The sequence below is a fragment of the Bubalus kerabau genome, chromosome 8 (assembly GCF_029407905.1).
Source record: "Bubalus kerabau isolate K-KA32 ecotype Philippines breed swamp buffalo chromosome 8, PCC_UOA_SB_1v2, whole genome shotgun sequence".
Classification (NCBI taxonomy): domain Eukaryota; kingdom Metazoa; phylum Chordata; class Mammalia; order Artiodactyla; family Bovidae; genus Bubalus; species Bubalus kerabau.
In genome coordinates, this window is record NC_073631.1 from 39,421,218 (window position 1) to 39,441,474 (window position 20,257).

The following is a 20,257-nucleotide window of genomic DNA, read 5'->3' on the forward strand; positions in this document are numbered from 1 at the left end:
AATGACAGAGTGGAGAATGTGGCTGCCATGACTACTTCCTTCTGGAAAGTACATTCAGAAATGTGAGACAGTGTATCTTGTTACAGACATCTAATATAGTGAGTTGCTGTTTTTCCTCTATGTGAAGGAAGTAAAGGAGTCATTTTGTCTAAATTTAACATTCTTTCAAGAGCCATTAGGGTAGCTCTTGGCATAATTATGTGATAAAATGATCACTCTACTCTTGTCACATCATGCTTTGTCCTTTAGGATTTATTTATACACTTACTTGCAACATGGTAAATGCCACTAAAAATCACCAAGCTAAATAGACATTTGTCTAATAATATCTAGTTTTTAACCCACTTAAGTTATTTTGCCATCTCTAAAGATTACACAAATAATAATATACCTTGATAGTGCAGAAGAATGCTCAACCTCTCTATGATTAACTGGCATGTTAAAATGCTTTTATTATAAATAAACTGAATTCTTTTTCTTTTCTACAGGATAACATTTTTAAGCTGCAAGACTCACATTTTGAAAATGGCCGTGGGAAGAGCCCATATGACCCTAAACTGCTGACGGCATCTCTTTTAATAGGTACTTAATCAGCAATCAATTAAACAGTAAATTTTCTGTAGATAATGGTCAGATTTCATGTTCCTTCTTAGATATCAACATTTTCCTTTATTAATCATAAAATATTCAGAGTATGTCAGTTGAGATATTTTCACTTATTTTGAAAACGAATAAGAAATACTAAATGCTGCTTTGATTTTTGTACTATCTAGTCTATGATTCTTTTTAATCAAAGTGATTTAAAGTATCTTTAGAACTGACTGCTCAATCATATATATCCCCACGATTGTTGTTGTTCAGTTACTAAGTCGCATTTTACTCTTTGCGACCCTTTGGACTGTAGCCCAGAAGACTCCTCTGTTCATGGGATTTCCCTGGCAAGAATACTGCAGTGGTTGCCATTTCTTTCTCCAGAGAATCTTCCCGATCCAGGGACTGAACCTGTGTCTCCTGCATTGGCAGGCCAATTCTTCAGTGCTGAGCCACCAGGGAAGCCCCATATCTCCACTAGACATTTACAGATTTTGTGTTGTAAAAATATGGTTTTGATTTTCTTTATTTGAAAGAGATGTTTCAAAGGGGGAATTTTGACAAGTCAGAAAGAAAGATTGAGATTCATTCTCTATTGTTAATTGTAGTCCCAAGATTTGTAGCACTTTTAACACTTGGATAACTTAATCAGCACAATACAACTAAATGGTAATACAATTGATAGATTCCCCCTTATGTTACTTTGATTTGATTAAGTTCTTTTTTTTTTTTTTTTTTTTAATTTTATTTTATTTTTAAACTTTACATAACTGTATTAGATTTGCCAAATATCAAAATGAATCCGCCACAGGTTTACATGTGTTCCCCATCCTGAACCCTCCTCCCTCCTCCCTCCCCATTCCATCCCTCTGGGTCGTCCCAGTGCACCAGCCCCAAGCATCCAGTATCGTGCATCGAACCTGGACTGGCAACTCATTTCATACATGATATTTTACATGTTTCAATGCCATTCTCCCAAATCTTCCCACCCTCTCCCTCTCCCACAGAGTCCATAAGACTGTTCTATACATCAGTGTCTCTTTTGCTGTCTCGTACACAGGGTTATTGTTACCATCTTTCTAAATTCCATATATATGCGTTAGTATACTGTATTGGTGTTTTTCTTTCTGGCTTACTTCACTCTGTATAATAGGCTCCAGTTTCATCCACCTCATTAGAACTGATTCAAATGTATTCTTTTTAATGGCTGAATAATACTCCATTGTGTATATGTACCACAGCTTTCTTATCCATTCATCTGCTGATGGACATCTAGGTTGCTTCCATGTCCTGGCTATTATAAACAGTGCTGCGATGAACATTGGGGTACTCGTGTCTCTTTCCCTTCTGGTTTTCTCAGTGTGTATGCCCAGCAGTGGGATTGCTGGATCATAAGGCATGTCTATTTCCAGTTTTTTAAGGAATCTCCACACTGTTCTCCATAGTGGCTGTACTAGTTTGCATTCCCACCAACAGTGTAAGAGGGTTCCCTTTTCTCCACACCCTCTCCAGCATTTATTACTTGTAGACTTTTGGATTGCAGCCATTCTGACTGGTGTGAAATGGTACCTCATAGTGGTTTTGATTTGCATTTCTCTGATAATGAGTGATGTTGAGCATCTTTTCATGTGTTTGTTAGCCATCTGTATGTCTTCTTTGGAGAAATGTCTATTTAGTTCTTTGGCCCATTTTTTGATTGGGTCATTTATTTTTCTGGAGTTGAGCTGTAGGAGTTGCTTGTATATTCTGGAGATTAGTTGTTTGTCAGTTGCTTCATTTGCTATTATCTTCTCCCATTCTGAAGGCTGTCTTTTCACCTTGCTAATAGTTTCCTTTGATGTGCAGAAGCTTTTAAGGTTAATTAGGTCCCATTTGTTTATTTTTGCTTTTATTTCCAATATTCTGGGAGGTGGGTCATAGAGGATCCTGCTGTGATGTATGTCAGAGAGTGTTTTGCCTATGTTCTCCTCTAGGAGTTTTATAGTTTCTGGTCTTACATTTAGATCTTTAATCCATTTTGAGTTTATTTTTGTGTATGGTGTTAGAAAGTGTTCTAGTTTCATTCTTTTACAAGTGGTTGACCAGAGTTCCCAGCACCACTTGTTAAAGAGATTGTCTTTAATCCATTGTATATTCTTGCCTCCTTTGTCGAAGATAAGGTGTCCATATGTGCGTGGATTTATCTCTGGGCTTTCTATTTTGTTCCATTGATCTATATTTCTGTCTTTGTGCCAGTACCATACTGTCTTGATAACTGTGGCTCTGTAGTAGAGCCTGAAGTCAGGTAGGTTGATTCCTCCTGTTCCATTCTTCTTTCTCAAGATCGCTTTGGCTATTCGAGGTTTTTTGTTTTTCCATACAAATTGTGAAATTATTTGTTCTAGCTCTGTGAAGAATGCTGTTGGTAGCTTGATAGGGATTGCATTGAATCTATAGATTGCTTTGGGTAGTATACTCATTTTCACTACATTGATTCTTCCAATCCATGAACATGGTATATTTCTCCATCTGTTAGTGTCCTCTTTGATTTCTTTCACCAGTGTTTTATAGTTTTCTATATATAGGTCTTTAGTTTCTTTAGGTAGATATATTCCTAAGTATTTTATTCTTTCCGTTGCAATGGTGAATGGAATTGTTTCCTTAATTTCTCTTTCTGTTTTCTCATTATTAGTGTATAGGAATGCAAGGGATTTCTGGGTGTTGATTTTATATCCTGCAACTTTACTATAGTCTTTGATTAGTTCTAGTAATTTTCTGGTGGAGTCTTTAGGGTTTTCTATGTAGAGGATCATGTCATCTGCAAACAGTGAGAGCTTTACTTCTTCTTTTCCAATTTGGATTCCTTTTATTTCTTTTTCTGCTCTGATTGCTGTGGCCAAAACTTCCAAAACTATGTTGAATAGTAATGGTGAAAGTGGGCACCCTTGTCTTGTTCCTGACTTTAGAGGAAATGCTTTCAATTTTTCACCATTGAGGATAATGTTTGCTGTGGGTTTGTCATATATAGCTTTGATTATGTTGAGGTAGGTTCCTTCTATTCCTGCTTTCTGGAGAGTTTTGATCATAAATGGATGTTGAATTTTGTCAAAGGCTTTCTCTGCATCTATTGAGATAATCATATGGTTTTTATTTTTCAATTTGTTAATGTGGTGTATTACATTGATTGATTTGCGGATATTGAAGAATCCTTGCATCCCTGGGATAAAGCCCACTTGGTCATGGTGTATGATCTTTTTAATGTGTTGTTGGATTCTGATTGCTAGAATTTTGTTAAGGATTTTTGCATCTATGTTCATCAGTGATATTGGCCTGTAGTTTTCTTTTTTTGTGGGATCTTTGTCAGGTTTTGGTATTAGGGTGATGGTGGCCTCATAGAATGAGTTTGGAAGTTTACCATCCTCTGCAATTTTCTGGAAGAGTTTGAGCAGGATAGGTGTTAGCTCTTCTCTAAATTTTTGGTAGAATTCAGCTGTGAAGCCGTCTGGACCTGGGCTTTTGTTTGCTGGAAGATTTTTTATTACAGTTTCAATTTCCGTGCTTGTGATGGGTCTGTTAAGATTTTCTATTTCTTCCTGATCGAGTTTTGGAAAGTTGTACTTTTCTAAGAATTTGTCCATTTCTTCCTCGTTGTCCATTTTATTGGCATATAATTGTTGATAGTAGTCTCTTATGATCCTTTGTATTTCTGTGTTGTCTGTTGTGATCTCTCCATTTTCATTTCTAATTTTATTGATTTGATTTTTCTCCCTTTGTTTCTTGATGAGTCTGGCTAATGGTTTGTCAATTTTATTTATCCTTTCAAAAAACCAGCTTTTGGTTTTGTTGATTTTTGCTATGGTCTCTTTTGTTTCTTTTGCATTTATTTCTGCTCTAATTTTTAAGATTTCTTTCCTTCTACTAACCCTGGGGTTCTTCATTTCTTCCTTTTCTAGTTGCTTTAGGTGTAGAGTTAGGTTATTTATTTGACTTTTTTCTTGTTTCTTGAGGTGTGCCTGTATTGCTATGAACTTTCCCCTTAGGACTGCTTTTACCGTGTCCCACAGGTTTTGGGTTGTTGTGTTTTCATTTTCATTCGTTTCTATGCAAATTTTGATTTCTTTTTTGATTTCTTCTGTGATTTGTTGGTTATTCAGCAGCGTGTTGTTCAGCCTCCATATGTTGGATTTTTTAATAGTTTTTCTCCTGTAATTGAGATCTAATCTTACTGCATTGTGGTCAGAAAAGATGCTTGGAATGATTTCTATTTTTTTGAATTTACCAAGGCTAGCTTTATGGCCCAGGATGTGATCTATCCTGGAGAAGGTTCCATGTGCGCTTGAGAAGAAGGTGAAATTCATTGTTTTGGGATGAAATGTCCTATAGATATCAATTAGGTCTAACTGGTCTATTGTATCGTTTAAAGTTTGTGTTTCCTTGTTAATTTTCTGTTTAGTTGATCTATCCATAGGTGTGAGTGGGGTATTAAAGTCTCCCACTATTATTGTGTTATTGTTAATTTCTTCTTTCATACTTGTTAGCATTTGTCTTACATACTGCGGTGCTCCCGTGTTGGGTGCATATATATTTATAATTGTTATATCTTCTTCTTGGATTGATCCTTTGATCATTATGTAGTGACCATCTTTGTCTCTTTTCACAGTCTTTGTTTTAAAGTCTATTTTATCTGATATGAGTATTGCTACTCCTGCTTTCTTTTGGTCCCTATTCGCATGGAAAATCTTTTTCCAGCCCTTCACTTTCAGTCTGTATGTGTCCCCTGTTTTGAGGTGGGTCTCTTGTAGACAACATATGCAGGGGTCTTGTTTTTGTATCCATTCAGCCAGTCTTTGTCTTTTGGTTGGGGCATTCAACCCATTTACGTTTAAGGTAATTACTGATAAGTATGACCCCGTTGCCATTTACTTTATTGTTTTGGGTTCGAATTTATACACCATTTTTGTGTTTCCTGTCTAGAGAATATCCTTTAGTATTTGTTGGAGAGCTGGTTTGGTGGTGCAGAATTCTCTCAGCTTTTGCTTGTCTGAAAAGCTTTTGATTTCTCCTTCATACTTGAATGAGATCCTTGCTGGGTACAATAATCTGGGCTGTAGGTTATTTTCTTTCATCATTTTAAGTATGTCTTGCCATTCCCTCCTGGCTTGAAGAGTTTCTATTGAAAGATCAGCTGTTATCCTTATGGGAATTCCCTTGTGTGTTATTTGTTGTTTTTCCCTTGCTGCTTTTAATATTTGTTCTTTGTGTTTGATCTTTGTTAATTTGATTACTATGTGTCTTGGGGTGTTTCGCCTTGGGTTTATCCTGTTTGGGACTCTCTGGGTTTCTTGGACTTGGGTGATTATTTCCTTCCCCATTTTAGGGAAGTTTTCAACTATTATCTCCTCAAGTATTTTCTCATGGTCTTTCTTTTTGTCTTCTTCTTCTGGGACCCCTATGATTCGAATGTTGTAGCGTTTAATATTGTCCTGGAGGTCTCTGAGATTGTCCTCATTTCTTCTAATTCGTTTTTCTTTTATCCTCTCTGATTCATTTATTTCTACCATTCTATCTTCTAATTCACTAATCCTATCTTCTGCCTCTGTTATTCTACTATTTGTTGCCTCCAGAGTGTTTTTAATTTCACTTATTGCATTATTCATTATATATTGACTCTTTTTTATTTCTTCTAAGTCCTTGTTAAACCTTTCTTGCATCTTCTCAATCCTTGCCTCCAGGCTATTTATCTGTGATTCCATTTTAATTTCAAGATTTTGGATCAATTTCACTATCATTATTCGGAATTCTTTATCAGGTAGATTCCCTATCTCTTCCTCTTTTGTTTGGTTTGGTGGGCATTTATCCTGTTCCTTTATCTGCTGGCTATTCCTCTGTCTCTTCATCTTGTTTGAATTGCTGAGTTTGGGGTGTCCTTTCTGTATTCTGGCAGTTTGTGGAGTTCTCTTTATTGTGGCGTTTCCTCGCTGTGTATGGGTTTGTACCGGTGGCTTGTCAAGGTTTCCTGGTTAGGGAAGCTTGTGTTGATGTTCTGGTGGATGGAGCTGTATTTCTTCTCTCTGGAGTGTAATGAAATGTCCAGTAATGAGTTATGAGATGTCTATGGTTTTGGGGTGACTTTGGGCAGCCTGTATCTTGAAGCTCAGGGCTGTGTTCCTTTGTTGCTGGAGAATTTGCTTGTTATGTCTTTCCCTGGAACTTGTTGGCCCTTGTGTGGTGCTTGGTTTCAGTGTCGGTATGGAGGCGTTTGATGAGCTCCTGTCAATTAATGTTCCTTGGAGTCAGGAGTTCCCTGGAGTCAGGGATTGGACTTAAGCCTCCTACTTCCAGTTATCGGTCTTAATTTTACAGTAGTTTCAAAACTTCTCCTTCTATACAGCACCACTGATAAAACATCTACGTTAAAGATGAAAAGTTTCTCTATTGTGAGGGTCACTCAGAGAGGTTCACAGCGTTACATGGAGAAGAGAAGAGGGAGGAGGGAGTTAGAGGTGACCCAAATGAGATGAGGTGGAATCAATAGTGGAGAGAGTGGGCTAGCCAGTAGTCACTTCCTTATGTGCACTCCACAACTGGACCACTCAGAGATGTTCACGGAGTTATACAGGGAAGAGAAGAAGGAGGCAGGAGACAGAGGTGGCCAGAAGGATAAAAGGGGGAAATGAAAAGGCGGGAGACAGATCCAGCCAGTAATCAGTTCCTTAAGTGTTCTCCACCGTCTGGAACACACAGAAATTCACAGAGTTGGGTAGAGTAGAGAGGGGTTAGGGAGGAGATACAGGTGACCTGGTGGAGAAAATGGAGAGTCCAAAGGGAGAGAGAGCAGTCAAGCCAGTAATCTCGTACACTAGTGAAAAATGGGTCCTGAAGATTGGGTTCTTAAAGGTACAAAATTGGTAACAAATACATAAAAACAAAAATTAGAAATCTAGAGTAGAGTTTGGAATTTCAAAAAAGCGATGTTAATGAAAAGGAGAAGGAAAAGAAAGAGAGAAAAAACGAACAAAGAAAAACAAACAAGGTCGTGAAAGTAATAAAGAAACTACAGGTACAAAATTGATAACTAATACCAAACAGCAAAAATTAAAAATCTAGAGTAGAGTTTGGAATTTCAACAATACAACGTTAAAAAAAAAAAAAAAAGAAGAAGAAGAAGAAAAATAAAGAGAGAAAACAAACAAACCAACAAAAACAATGTCGCAAAAATTATAAAGAAAATACAGGTACAAAATTGATATCAAATACCAAAAAGCATAAATTAAAAATCTTGAGTAGAGTTTGGAATTGCAGATATACAATGTTATATAAAAGAAGAAGAGAAAGAAACAGAGGAAAAAAAAAAGTCACAGCAATTATGAAAAAAACTATAGGTACAAAATTGATAACATATATCAAAAGGCTAAAATTAAAAATCTAGAGTAGAGTTTGGAATTTCAAAAATGCAATGTTAAAGAAAAGAAGAAAAAGAAGAAGAAAAAAAAAAAAAAAAAAACCACGGTCAAAAAATTATAAAATATATATATGAAGTTTGCTGAAGAAGAAAAAAAAAAAAAAATAGGGTCTTTTTTTTTTTTTTTTGCAAAGTAATAGTTATAAAAGTGAAAATTAAAGGACAATAGAGGACTTAAAAAAAATTTTTTTTAATTAAAAAAAAAAAGAAAGAAAGAAAGATTGATGGTAAAAATAGTAAAAATATATCTAGGTCTTTCTCTGGTTTTGTTGTGAGTATTGTGGGTTCAGTTCATTTTTGGCAGTTCCTTAGTCCGCCTTATATTTCTCAAGATCTATAGGCCCCTTCCTATGTAATCCGTAGTAACCACAGGGTTTTAATCTATGGCCTGTAGCTTCCAAGGCGTTTCCCTCTGTTATAGCTTCTTCTGTTTGCTGGTCTCTTCAGTGTCTGGTTCCCGCCGACACAAAGGGGACGGTGGAGGACCCTATTTTTTTTTTTTTTTTAATTTAGGCTCACTTGTTCAGCCGCGCTGTGGGGAGGGAGGGAGGGATGCTGCAAACAGATAACACTGGCGTGCGCTCGAAGTGCCTCGGCCACACTGGGTCTGCCCCCCGCTCACGGCGCGTGTAACCTCCCTGCCCACACTGCTTGGGCTCTAGGTTGTTCCGCCGGGAACAATCAGAGGCCGGCCCTGGACTGAGCTCCCAGGTCCAAGCCGCTCAGGTTCAGGCACTCGGGTAGTCCTCAGAGGCGCAGACTCGGTTGAGCCTGCGTTTTGTGTTCTTCCCAGGTCGAGCAGCTCAGGTGATGAGGTGTTTGGCGGGCGCCAATGCTGCGACTTATCGCCTCCCCGCCACTCGGTTATCTGGGTGTAAAACCGGCGCACCTTCTCAGGCAGATATTGACCGTCCAGACCCCCAAGAAGTTTTAGTTAGCAAAGAAGCCTGCTTACAGTTTTATAGATAGTGTCTCTCTGGGGCTGCGATTGCCCCCTTCCGGCTCTGGCTGCCTGTCACCGGAGGGGGAAGGTCTGCAGCCGGCTATCTCTGTTCAGTCCTTTGTTCTGTGCGCGGGCCTGGCGGTGTCTTAGGTTAGGGCTGGCTTTTCGCGTGGTAGATATCCCACAGTCTGGTTTGCTAGCCCAAATTATTTCGCTCAGATAGCGCTCAGGACATTCGGCCCGATTCTTACTCTAAGGGACACAGCCCGTGCCGCACTTCCCTGCCCAGCCCCCGCTTGCTAATGCCGTGTGCAGGCGTCTGCGCTGCTTCTCCGCTGGGGGAGATACCGTAGGGCTCACAATCCGCGATTTTTAATTGTTTATTATTTTTTTTTTTTCCCCTCCCTTTTATGTTGCCCTCTGTGCTTCCAAAGCTTGGCACAGATTCGGCAGCGAGAGGGTTTCCTTGTGTTTGGAAACTTCTCTCTTTTTAAGACTCCCTTCCTGGGACGGAACTCCGTCCCTCCCTCTTTTGTCTCTTTTTTTGTCTTTTATATTTTTTCCTACCTCCTTTCGAAGAGTTGGGCTGCTTTTCTGGGTGCCTGATGTCCTCTGCCGGCATTCAGAAGTTGTTTTGTGGAATTTACTCGACGTTTAAATGCTCTTTTGATGAATTTGTGGGGGAGAAAGTGTTCTCCCCGTCCTACTCCTCCGCCATCTTGGCTCCTCCCTGATTAAGTTCTTGTGTGTTCATCTTTTTTGACTTTAGGGCTTTTCTCTCTTCCTTTTTCTTAAATCAAAACATTCTATGTATTTCCTGTATACTTTTCTTTGACCTCTTCCTTTCTAATTTTATTCTTTCCTTTTTTCCTTAAATATTGCAGATAAGTGGTGAATGTTTAGCCATAGTTCAAAAGGATAGATTTAGAAAGATAGAAGTAGAAAAAGGAATAAGTTTTAGTTTGTATTGAAAGAGAATTTTTCCACATTCTTTTTACCACTCTGTACTGGAATTAAATAATACACAAAAAGTGTATCATCATTAAACAATTTTTTTCTTTTTTTCTCTTTTAATTGTTGAGTATGCCAGCAACCTGAAACAGAAGATTCTGTTTTTAAATAATCATGTAGAAATTATGTAACTTTTTGTTTCCTTTTCCTTTTTTTATGAAATATAGAAATTATTTGATAACACAACAACAATAATAGTAAAACTTTTCAGGTATAAACTTTCTATTTAAATTTTTAAAAGGTAAATTTAGGATATTATTTGTTGTATCAGATCAGATCAGATCAGTCGCTCAGTCGTGTCCGACTCTTTGAGACCCCATCAATCACAGCACGCCAGGCCTCCCTGTCCATCACCAACTCCCGGAGTTAGTAGGTCCATAAAATTTTTCCTCTTTTTCTTTTAAAAGATAACCTTTTTCCTCTGTTCAACAAAACAAGACTCTGGTCATACCGTCCACAGCATTAACTATGAAAATATATTTTTCCAGTATTCTCTAGTGTTTATCATCCTTTCACTGATCCCTTTTTTATTAAGAATAAAACCTTTACAGTATGAGTTATCTCTTCTACTGCTTTCGAAATGCAGACAATTTCAGTCCATTTGCTCCATTTATGGAGCACTTTAACAGAAGTTTAAGACCTGAAGGAATGCAGCAGATGTAACACACTTATAATTTCCTTTTCACAGATGGCCTAGTGATTACGTGTGAATAACTTCCTTAAGTACACACACAGAAATTTGAAAAGTGTCTTAAACAAAGGAGAGGCATCCTATTTTGTTTGAACTTGTAGCCTATACTTGTTTAAATTGCACACTGAAAGCGAAGAAAGAGAGAAATTTCTCAGAAAGCAGTATATAAAATTGTACCTAGAACAGCTTTAATTTGTGGCATGTTTCTCAGTAGGGATCTTCTTGATTATTTATTTTAATATTCCACTGAGTAAGGATGATGACAAGTAAGTATTACATAGTTCATATGGTATGCAACCACACAATGTCCACAAAGAATATGAAACGCCACAGTCTGGTGTTGTATTAGAACTTCTTTGAAAAAGTTGAATGGGTTTGTGAAAAAGAAGAGTGACAGAAGTTGCATGAATCCTGAAGAGGAGGTATGACTAAAAAGAGAAGCAGCTTTTAAACGGAAGCCCAGATCTGACCTAGCCAGTATTGTACAGTGATTGAATAATTTTTGGAGATATTTACTGCCTATTGACAAAGAAGATGATTCAAGCCAATGTAAGTTAATTTCTGAATCAGTTGAATAGCAGGATGCAGAAAAATGAGCAGGGCATACGATACATAGTAAAATCCCTCAAAATATTTGCAACACCATGTTAATTCAAAAGCTGTGATTTCCTTTATTGAGGTTATTTGCTTCTTTTAAAACTATGCTATAAATTCTTCCTCTCACAGTAAATTTAATTCTCCTTGTTGGGTTCCTCTTGGCATTTTTTATTTTGCTGCTTTAAAAATATTGTTTAGTAATTTAATGGAGTTCTTTTAACATAAATATTTTCTACAACACTTCCCAGACTTTTACATAAAAGTCATTGAAATATACAGATTGTACAATGTACATTTAAAAAATGGTTTGGGGGAAAGCTTTCCAGCCAAAAGATTTTAAATATGCTCTCCTCATTTTTGCACACAGAAGAAATTTTCAAGGTAGTTCTAGGATGCTTCTTTCCCCAATACTGGGAAGAAGAATTGTACTTTTAGCTCAAAACACTTGTAAACTGACTAGATGGATCTTAACAGCAGATATTTTTACATCCCCAATCCTTCTTTTAAGCAGTTTTAACCTGTTGTAAGCTTTAGAACCAGATTACTACTTAAAAACTTTGGTTTATGAAATCTGTAAGGGTTTAATATAAGCTCTTTCCAAACGGCCTTGCATTTTAAGCTGATAACTATAGAAAATATGAATTTTTCCTGAGCAATGCATAGTTTCCCATACAAAGTTACCCCAGTCCTATAATATGTCCCAAAGTTTTAAAATCACTTTAGAAAAGTAAATTTTTCAAATCTACTTTAATAAAGGGCTTTCCAGGTGACTCAGTGGTAATGAATCCTCCTTCCAATACAGGAGATGTGGGTTCGATCCCTGGGTTCGAAAGATCTCCTGGAAAAGGGAATGGCTACGTACTTCATTATTCTTGCCTTGAGAGTTCCAGGACAGAGGATCCTGGTGGGCTACAATCCATGGGGTCTGAAAGAGTGGAACATGACTGAACAGCTAAAACACATAGATGCACACACACACACACACACACACACACTTTCATGATATGAAAGAAACAGTCAACTTGAAAGCAGTTTTATGTTTCTGAAATCTTCATCAGTCATTCCATCATTAACAGATATTATGAGGACCAGCTTCAAGTGTTTGGGACTTTTATGAATGGTTTATTTCCCTAAGCTAGCATTCTGCCATGCCTCAGCAAAGAACATAATTTGACATTAGACTATTCTCTCACTTGGTATTAGAGTAAACGAGGTACTCCCCAAATTAATTAACTAAAATTGAGAAAATTATTTGAAGTCTCTGTTTCTTTGTATAAAATGGCATGGCCATGCAAGTTCCACTAGTTTGTTGTAAGATTTAAATAAGACAATGTAATAGCATACTACATTTGGGTATGTACATATTTCTGGCATATAAATGTAGGTAGAAACTAAAAAAAAAAGAAACTGGTAATAGTGGTTGCCTGTTGGGATAAATTTTATATTTTTAAGTTTACAGCATTTACATTTATAACTATTTAAAGAATGATGTTAATTTAAAGGACAATATGAGTAACAAAGCCAGTATATTCATTAGTATAGAAAAGGTGCTTAATAAATGTGAAAATGTAAAAGCATTCCCATACCCTTTCACTTTCAAGAAGTAGATTTCATCCATGCCATGTGGTGTGGGTGTGTATGTGTGTGCGTGAGTGTGTGTGTAAGAAGAGAGACAGACATTTTTTCCTGCCTCTGTTTCTAATTACTCTGCTATTCTGTAAGTAGAATTTGCTTAAGGTGTTAACAACATAATGACTTGGTCTTTAGGTTTGTTTGATTTTTGCTCACATGCATGTCACACTTTACACCTGTGTTAGTAATGCTGTTATTTCATCAGGAAATTTTTTTTTTCCCACCTTCTGTTTCTTCTCACCACACCCTTCTTAGGAATTGTAATCCAATACATTAACTGATCTAAGCCACATTTTTACTTCATTTTGAGCTGTGAACACAAAATACAGAGTATGCATGAACTTTTGTTTTTTAACACTGCTTCTCAGGTAACGCTGCCATGGTGGGAATACAGTTCACTAAACTTTTTGTTCATCTCAGAAAAGAATGCTTTCTTTAGAGATAGGTAAGAAAGCTTACAGTTAAGAAAGAATGGCATATACTCAAATAGCAACTTTCATATTTGAAAATTTCTAGCATGTTGTTTATATCCATAAGCACTAATTTATCTTAGTCTGATATATTTTTTGAGACATCTAATCGTCTATATGGTATTTTTGTAGAAAAACTTAAACATTTTTTGGACAGAGCATCCACAACCACTTTTGTAATGTGTATCAAAATTCCTTGCATGTATTATTCTACCATCAATTTAATAAAATTGGACAAATATATTTTCTTTCAGTGGTAATTTAGTACATTTGGAAAACCCAAAGTATCTTAGCCATAATGCAATTTGAACCATTGTAGGCTAACTTATATTTAAGGTCATAAAATTGAAAAATTATACATATATTTTGATAACTTAATAGATTACATCAAACATACAAAAAAAAGCTTGGCAAATGGGCTTTTTAAATTAAAAAGAAAAACAAACACATTGTTTTCCAAATATAAGCCAGCTAAGGTATAGTAGATTTATTCAACTCAGATATTTTGTTAGATAATTTCAGATAGCTGGAGAGTATAATGTCTTTAATATAAGGTGGTAATACACAGTTACATTAAATGAGATATACTCTGAGCTGATATATATCTTCTTAAAGAGAATGCAAGAGTACGATATGCTACCATCTATACACTTGGGCCAAATAACAAAGGGGGATTTGTTCCCCTATGTTCCCCAAGGATGAAGAATCAGCATTGACAAGAATCCTATAGACTTCTGAGCAGAAAATCTGACCTGAGGCCTGGTGTTAAGGAATAGTTACTGACACTAAGCACTGACAGTATTAGAATGTGCCCTCATGGCCACCTAATCATCTGGTGACCTCCAGCTCTAACATATTATGTTGACTCAAAAATAGTGTTTGAGTAGGAGGTAACTTCCTATGACTGGAGACAACTGGTGCTTTAGCTGCAACCTTTCTTTGGTTTCTAAGTCAACTCTTCATAAATTATATTCTTGATAATAAATTGAGCTCTTCTACTGATGAACCCTCTACGTTCTCTAAGGAGCCTACTTATCTCTTGTCAAAAGAGAAATAAAATCAGTCTTTCTGCCTTTGCACTCATTTATATTTTTTGCCTTCCTTATGTAGGAATAGATTAAAAGATAATCATAAGTTTTAACAAAGCTAAAGAAATGAATATGAGAAACAAACACCTGTCATATTCAAATAATATTTATTTGGTTGTAGTTTTTGTTATTTCATCTCTCTGGAATAGAGTTTACATATAATAGCAATCATAATTATGAATTTTACTCACATTGAAAAAGCTATATGAAAAAAAACATTAACTCATGATATTCTTTACTCTTCCATTTCTGATTACACCTCTTATTAGGCATGGTCTGACAACTCTCTAACATATAATCACTCAGTTTTCACCTTTTTCACCTTTCCTTATTTTCATTATCTCACATATGGCTGAGAGGGCAATGAGGTTCAACAAACGATTTAATGCTTTTGATTTTTTAAGGTAAAGAAGACACAGATCTTCATGTGAAAGGTGTTCCAACATGAAAATGTTTGAAATTGACTTGAACATTTGAGGTTGATTTCACAATACATTTTAAATTAACATTCTTTTATTCATATAGATAAAAAATCACCTGAAGTTTAAAAATTCATCACATCTGTCAGTCAGTTATTTGTAAAAAGATTGTGTCAGCCTTAACTAAAGTGTTAAGCTTATTGAATATAGGTGATATTAAGAAGACCATCTACATTAAAATATTGCACAGTACCTTTGAAACTTGTAAATAATTTAATAGTGTTTCTGTACTTTTCAAAAAGGATTATTTCTTTACCTTATGGGCAGATAAAACATTATTGCAGTATATTATTGTGAGAGCAAGTCAGTTTTGAACTTCATTTAATTAAGTAAAGAGAAGACAAGATGTTTTTGAATCCCAAAGATACCACAATATGCAATATGTCAATTTATGATGTCCCATGAGTACTGTTCATAGAGCTGGTGAATTTTATTTAATATATTGTCAGACTATCACTTTTGACTTGATTCACAACAGTTCAGAATAAGTGATAATTTTTTAAAAACTCAGTCTCTAAGAGAAGCTATCTTTTTGTTAATATTTAAAGTTTTAACTTAGAGTTACTCAGTGATTCTGTCCATGTAGCTGTCCTGTACTGCTTTGGACATTTTCCAAAGCCTGGTGCGTTCAAACACATCAAAGAACCAGAGGTTCTACCAGAGGAATTAATTTACTTTAAGCTCAGTCGTGTCCAACTCTTTGTGACCCATGGACTATAGCCCACCAGGCTCCTCTGTCCATGAAATTCTCCATGCAAAAATACTGGAGTAGGTTGCCATTCCCATTTCCAGCTGATCTTCCCAATCCAGGGTAGAATCCAGGTCTTCTGAATTGCTGGCAGATTCTTCACTGTCTGAGCCACCAGGGAAGCCAAATTTAGTGTGGACCCCTGAAAATGTCCATTTTCGTTTCAAATACCTTTATTTTTAAGTGAGAATTGTAGGTGTAAACCAAGGATATCACATAAAAGATCAGATTAATAAGACTTTGCAAAAGGTATTGATAACTGAAGATGTACTGAAAGTTTCTGATTGATACATACAAAAGTCCATTGAAAATTAGTGGTATACCAATGTTTAACTTATAATTTGTGTATGCCTACACACAATTGCACTCATTTCACACACTAGTAAAGTAATGCTCAAAATTCTCCAAGCCAGGCTTCAGCAATAGGTGAACCATGAACTTCCAGATGTTCAAGCTGGTTTTAGAAAAGGCAGAGGAACCAGAGATCAAATTGCCAACATCCACTGGATCATTGAAAAAGCAGAAGAGTTCCACTAAAACATCTATTTCTGCTTTATTGACGATGACAAAGCCTTTGACTGTGTGGGTCACAGTAAACTGTGGAAAATTCTTACAGAGATGGGAATACCAAACCACCTGACCTGCCTCTTGAGAAATTTGTATGCAGGTCAGGAAGCAACAGTTAGAAATGGACATGGAACAACAGACTGGTTCCAAATAGGAAAAGGAGTATGTCAAGGCTGTATATTGTCACCCTGCTTATTTAACTTCTATGCAGAGTACATCATGAGAAACGCTGGACTGGAAGAAGCACAAGCTGGAATAAAGATTGCCGGGAGAAATATCAATAACCTCAGATATGCAGATGACACCACCCTTATGGCAGAAAGTGGAGAGGAACTAAAAAGCCTCTTGATGAAAGTGAAAGTAGAGAGTGAAAAGTTGGCTTAAAGCTCAACATTCAGAAAACGAAGATCATGGCATCTGGTCCCATCACTTCATGGCAAATATATGGGGAAACAGTGGAAACAGTGTCAGACTTTAGTTTTTCAGGCTCCAAAATCACTGCAGATGGTGACTGCAGCCATGAAATTAAAAGACGCTTACTCCTTGAAAGAAAAGTTATGATCAACCTAGATCGCACATTGAAAAGCAGAGACATTACTTCTCCAACAAAGGTCCGTCTAGTCAAGGCTATGGTTTTTCCTGTGGTCATGTATGGATGTGAGAGTTGGACTGTAAAGAAAGCTGAGTGCTGAAGAATTGATGCTTTTGACCTGTGGTGTTGGAGAAGACTCTCGAGAGTCCCTTGGACTGCAAGGAGATCCAACCAGTCCATTCTGAAGGAGATCAACCCTGGGATTTCTTTGGAAGGAATGATGCTAAAGCTGAAACTCCAGTACTTTGGCTACCTCATGCAAAGAGTTGACTCATTGGAAAAGACTCTGATGCTGGAAGGGACTGGGGGCATGAGGAGAAAGGGACGACAGAGGATGAGATGGCTGGATGGCATCACCGACTCGATGGTCGTGAGTTTGAGTGAACTCCAGGAGATGGTGATGGACAGGGAGCCCTTGCGTGCTGCAGTTCATGGCGTTGCAAAGAGTCGGACACGACTGAGTGACTGAACTTAACTGAACTGAACTGACTTTGTTTTCTGAGTATTTCTCAAGTCAGTGATTTAGAAACATTAACCTGTCCAAATAATCAACAAGATAATATTAGTTTTTACTGTCATTATGGTAGATTATTTGGAGAAAATATTTATTGTTTTTCTGTTGATAATTTACATAAGCAAGCAGGCAATAATGCATTTTCTGGGTGGAATAATATGAGGCATTTTTTGTTTAAAGGAAAGAAAATGCCAATTTTACAAACCAGTTTATTAAAAGGCGATATGATATATATTTAATATAAGAAACTTGGGGTTAAACAGACTTGAGTTTGAACTTTCATCTTGACTTGATAGTCATTCAGCTGAGATAACTTGGGTTTCTTGAAGTATAAAATAAGGATAACATGTACATCATGGGGTTGTTGACAGAAGTAAATGAGATAATTTGAAAGTGTCAAGCCAGAACCTGACTGCCCCACAAGCACAAATGGTATGCAGTAAATATTAAGTTGTCTTTCTCCTTGTTTCTTGTTCCTTTCTGTTCCAACCTGCTCATTATGATTCTTCCATTATTAAATTCTGTCCTAGAGTTAATTCAGTTTAAGTAGAAATGAATCAAGGCACAACAGAATCTTGAGCTATAGTGATTATGGCCTGTGTTTATCAAAATCCCCCCTCTTCAAATACATTTCTGTTATATTTGAGACTCTGTGGTGGACTTGTTTTATGATTATATGACAGCTCATATCAAATTAGAATACTTTTCCCACTTGATATATTAAAAAATGGAAGGCAAGAAAAGTATTAGTCTTTTGTCAATTATAGCAAAATTTCATTAAGTCCCACTAAAAAGGAAATATATTAGAAATTTAATTTTTTGATTAAAGCCAAAAGTATAAGTAATATTTTACAATGAGACTGTAAAAAATAAAGATATTCGAATCATAGTAGCTTTAAACATATAAAAGCAGACAATGTGGTACATATAATTTTTGTTTCCATTCGTAATGTCCACTGAATCATATTTTACTCAATTTTTCAAAGTTAGTGCTAAATGAGTAGTGAGATATTCCCTTCTACAAAGATATAGGATAAATTTTAGTAGCTTTGCATAATGATGCCAAGGGTGTTAGGATGGTCTTAACATGAAACCTGTACTTAGTTTTGGTTTAAGTTGCCTTAATTAAAGTACGTGTATGTGGTTTTATTTTATCACGACACAGATGGAGAATTATACTCGGGAACAGCAGCTGATTTTATGGGGCGAGACTTTGCTATCTTCCGAACTCTTGGGCACCATCATCCAATCAGGACGGAGCAGCACGATTCCAGGTGGCTCAACGGTAGGTGCTACTGCTTGAGAGCACAGGCAGGTAACATGGCATCTGTAGTAAGTCAGCAGAGAGGTTTCCTCCTGTTGTGCAGGCAATACAAGCTGAGATTCAGTGTGCAGTTAAATTCATAGTGATGACTTCATGGCTGTGGGTGTGAGAAAGTGGGGCAAAAAGAGAACAGAGATTAAAAATTCTGGAAAGTATTTGCTTTGTGCCAAAAGTAAAGTTTCTCAGAAGTTAACAATGGAAAAAAAATAGATTTGGTCTAGAGCTACGGAAGGGAGACTGGAAAAAGATAAGATGCCTTACCAATCTTGTCTTCCAGGGACACCACCACAAATCTCATGTAGTATTTTTTTCCTCCACACCTCTCATGTTGCCTTTAGAGCATCATATAAATTATTAAATGCTTAAAAAATTGTGCTAAACACATTACACTGAAAATATTTTTGAAACATTTGTATCATATCGTTTGATTCTCCTTTAATCTTTCTAAAATTCTTTTTTCTACTTTACAGATTGGGAAATTAAGACTAATATGTTAATCTAAGATTACATCTACCCAGTAGATAGATTTTGGAAAAGAACCTAGTTTTTTGAACTTCAGGTACTGGTGTCACTTCTGGATCAAGCAGATACTTTTTTAAAAATTTTATTTTTTGAAGTGTAGTTGACTTACAATATTGTGGTAATTTCTGCTGTACACCAAAGCAATTTGGTTATACATATAGAAATATATTCTTTTTCATATTATTATTTTCAATTATGGTTTATCACAAAATATTGAATGTAGTTCTGTGTTCTACAGAGTAGTTCTTTGTTGTTTATCCATTCACTGTATGCTGGTTTGCAAAGCAGATACTTTTAAAATTCTTTTTCTTTTTAATATATAAATAAATTTACAATTGAAAATGATAAAATTTATATGCCTAAAATAAGTAAACACTACTTTCACTCAAATTTTAAACCAAATAATCCTTATGTAAGTCTTCTATGTAGAGTTTTTTTTTTGTAATTATGTATTCATCAGTGATTTTTATACTGGTCATTCAAATATGTTCATAGATGTTTTTATTATTAAATAAGGATCTCCATTTATATCTGCCCTCAATCCTATAAAATAAAGATTCCCAGTCCCTAATCTCATTTTCATGAATTCTCCTTTGGTTTCATATACCTTATTAAGAAGGATGAATTTCATAGCTTACAATCCATCTATGTACTCAGTAAGGTACTTGATTATCTCAGTATTTGAACTTCTGCCACATTTGTTTCTCCTGCTCTTCTAGGGTTACTTCAAATTAATTTCATCTCTGTCTTGTTTGTTAGAGAAAAATCAAAATCTGCTTCTGAACCTCTGAAATTTCAGGAGAGCACGAGTTGTGGGCTTTTGTTCTCTGTGCTCATGCTCAGTTGCTCAGTCGGGTCCGACTCTTTGTGACCCCATGAACTGTAGCCCACCAGGCTCCTCTGTTCATGGGATTTTCCAGACAGGAATACTGGAGTGGATTGCCATTTCCTTCTCCATTGTTCTCTGTATCCCAACTCTAAACTGACTATTTAAACCATAAAATATACCTCAAATTACCTCAGTCAGCATTCATTTCTCCTATAGCA

General features: G+C 36.3%; 1 protein-coding gene across 8 annotated transcripts in view; it reads left to right on the top strand.

Moving 5' to 3' along the window:
• SEMA3A (semaphorin 3A) overlaps positions 1–20,257 on the top strand; it is a 560,896-nt gene that overhangs the window by 443,925 nt on the left and 96,714 nt on the right. For all 8 annotated transcript variants that reach the window (XM_055590101.1, XM_055590100.1, XM_055590098.1 and 5 more), the window contains 2 exons: positions 489–582; positions 18,530–18,649. In XM_055590101.1, coding sequence (XP_055446076.1) covers positions 489–582; positions 18,530–18,649 — 214 coding nt within the window. The remainder of the gene's footprint in view (positions 1–488; positions 583–18,529; positions 18,650–20,257) is intronic.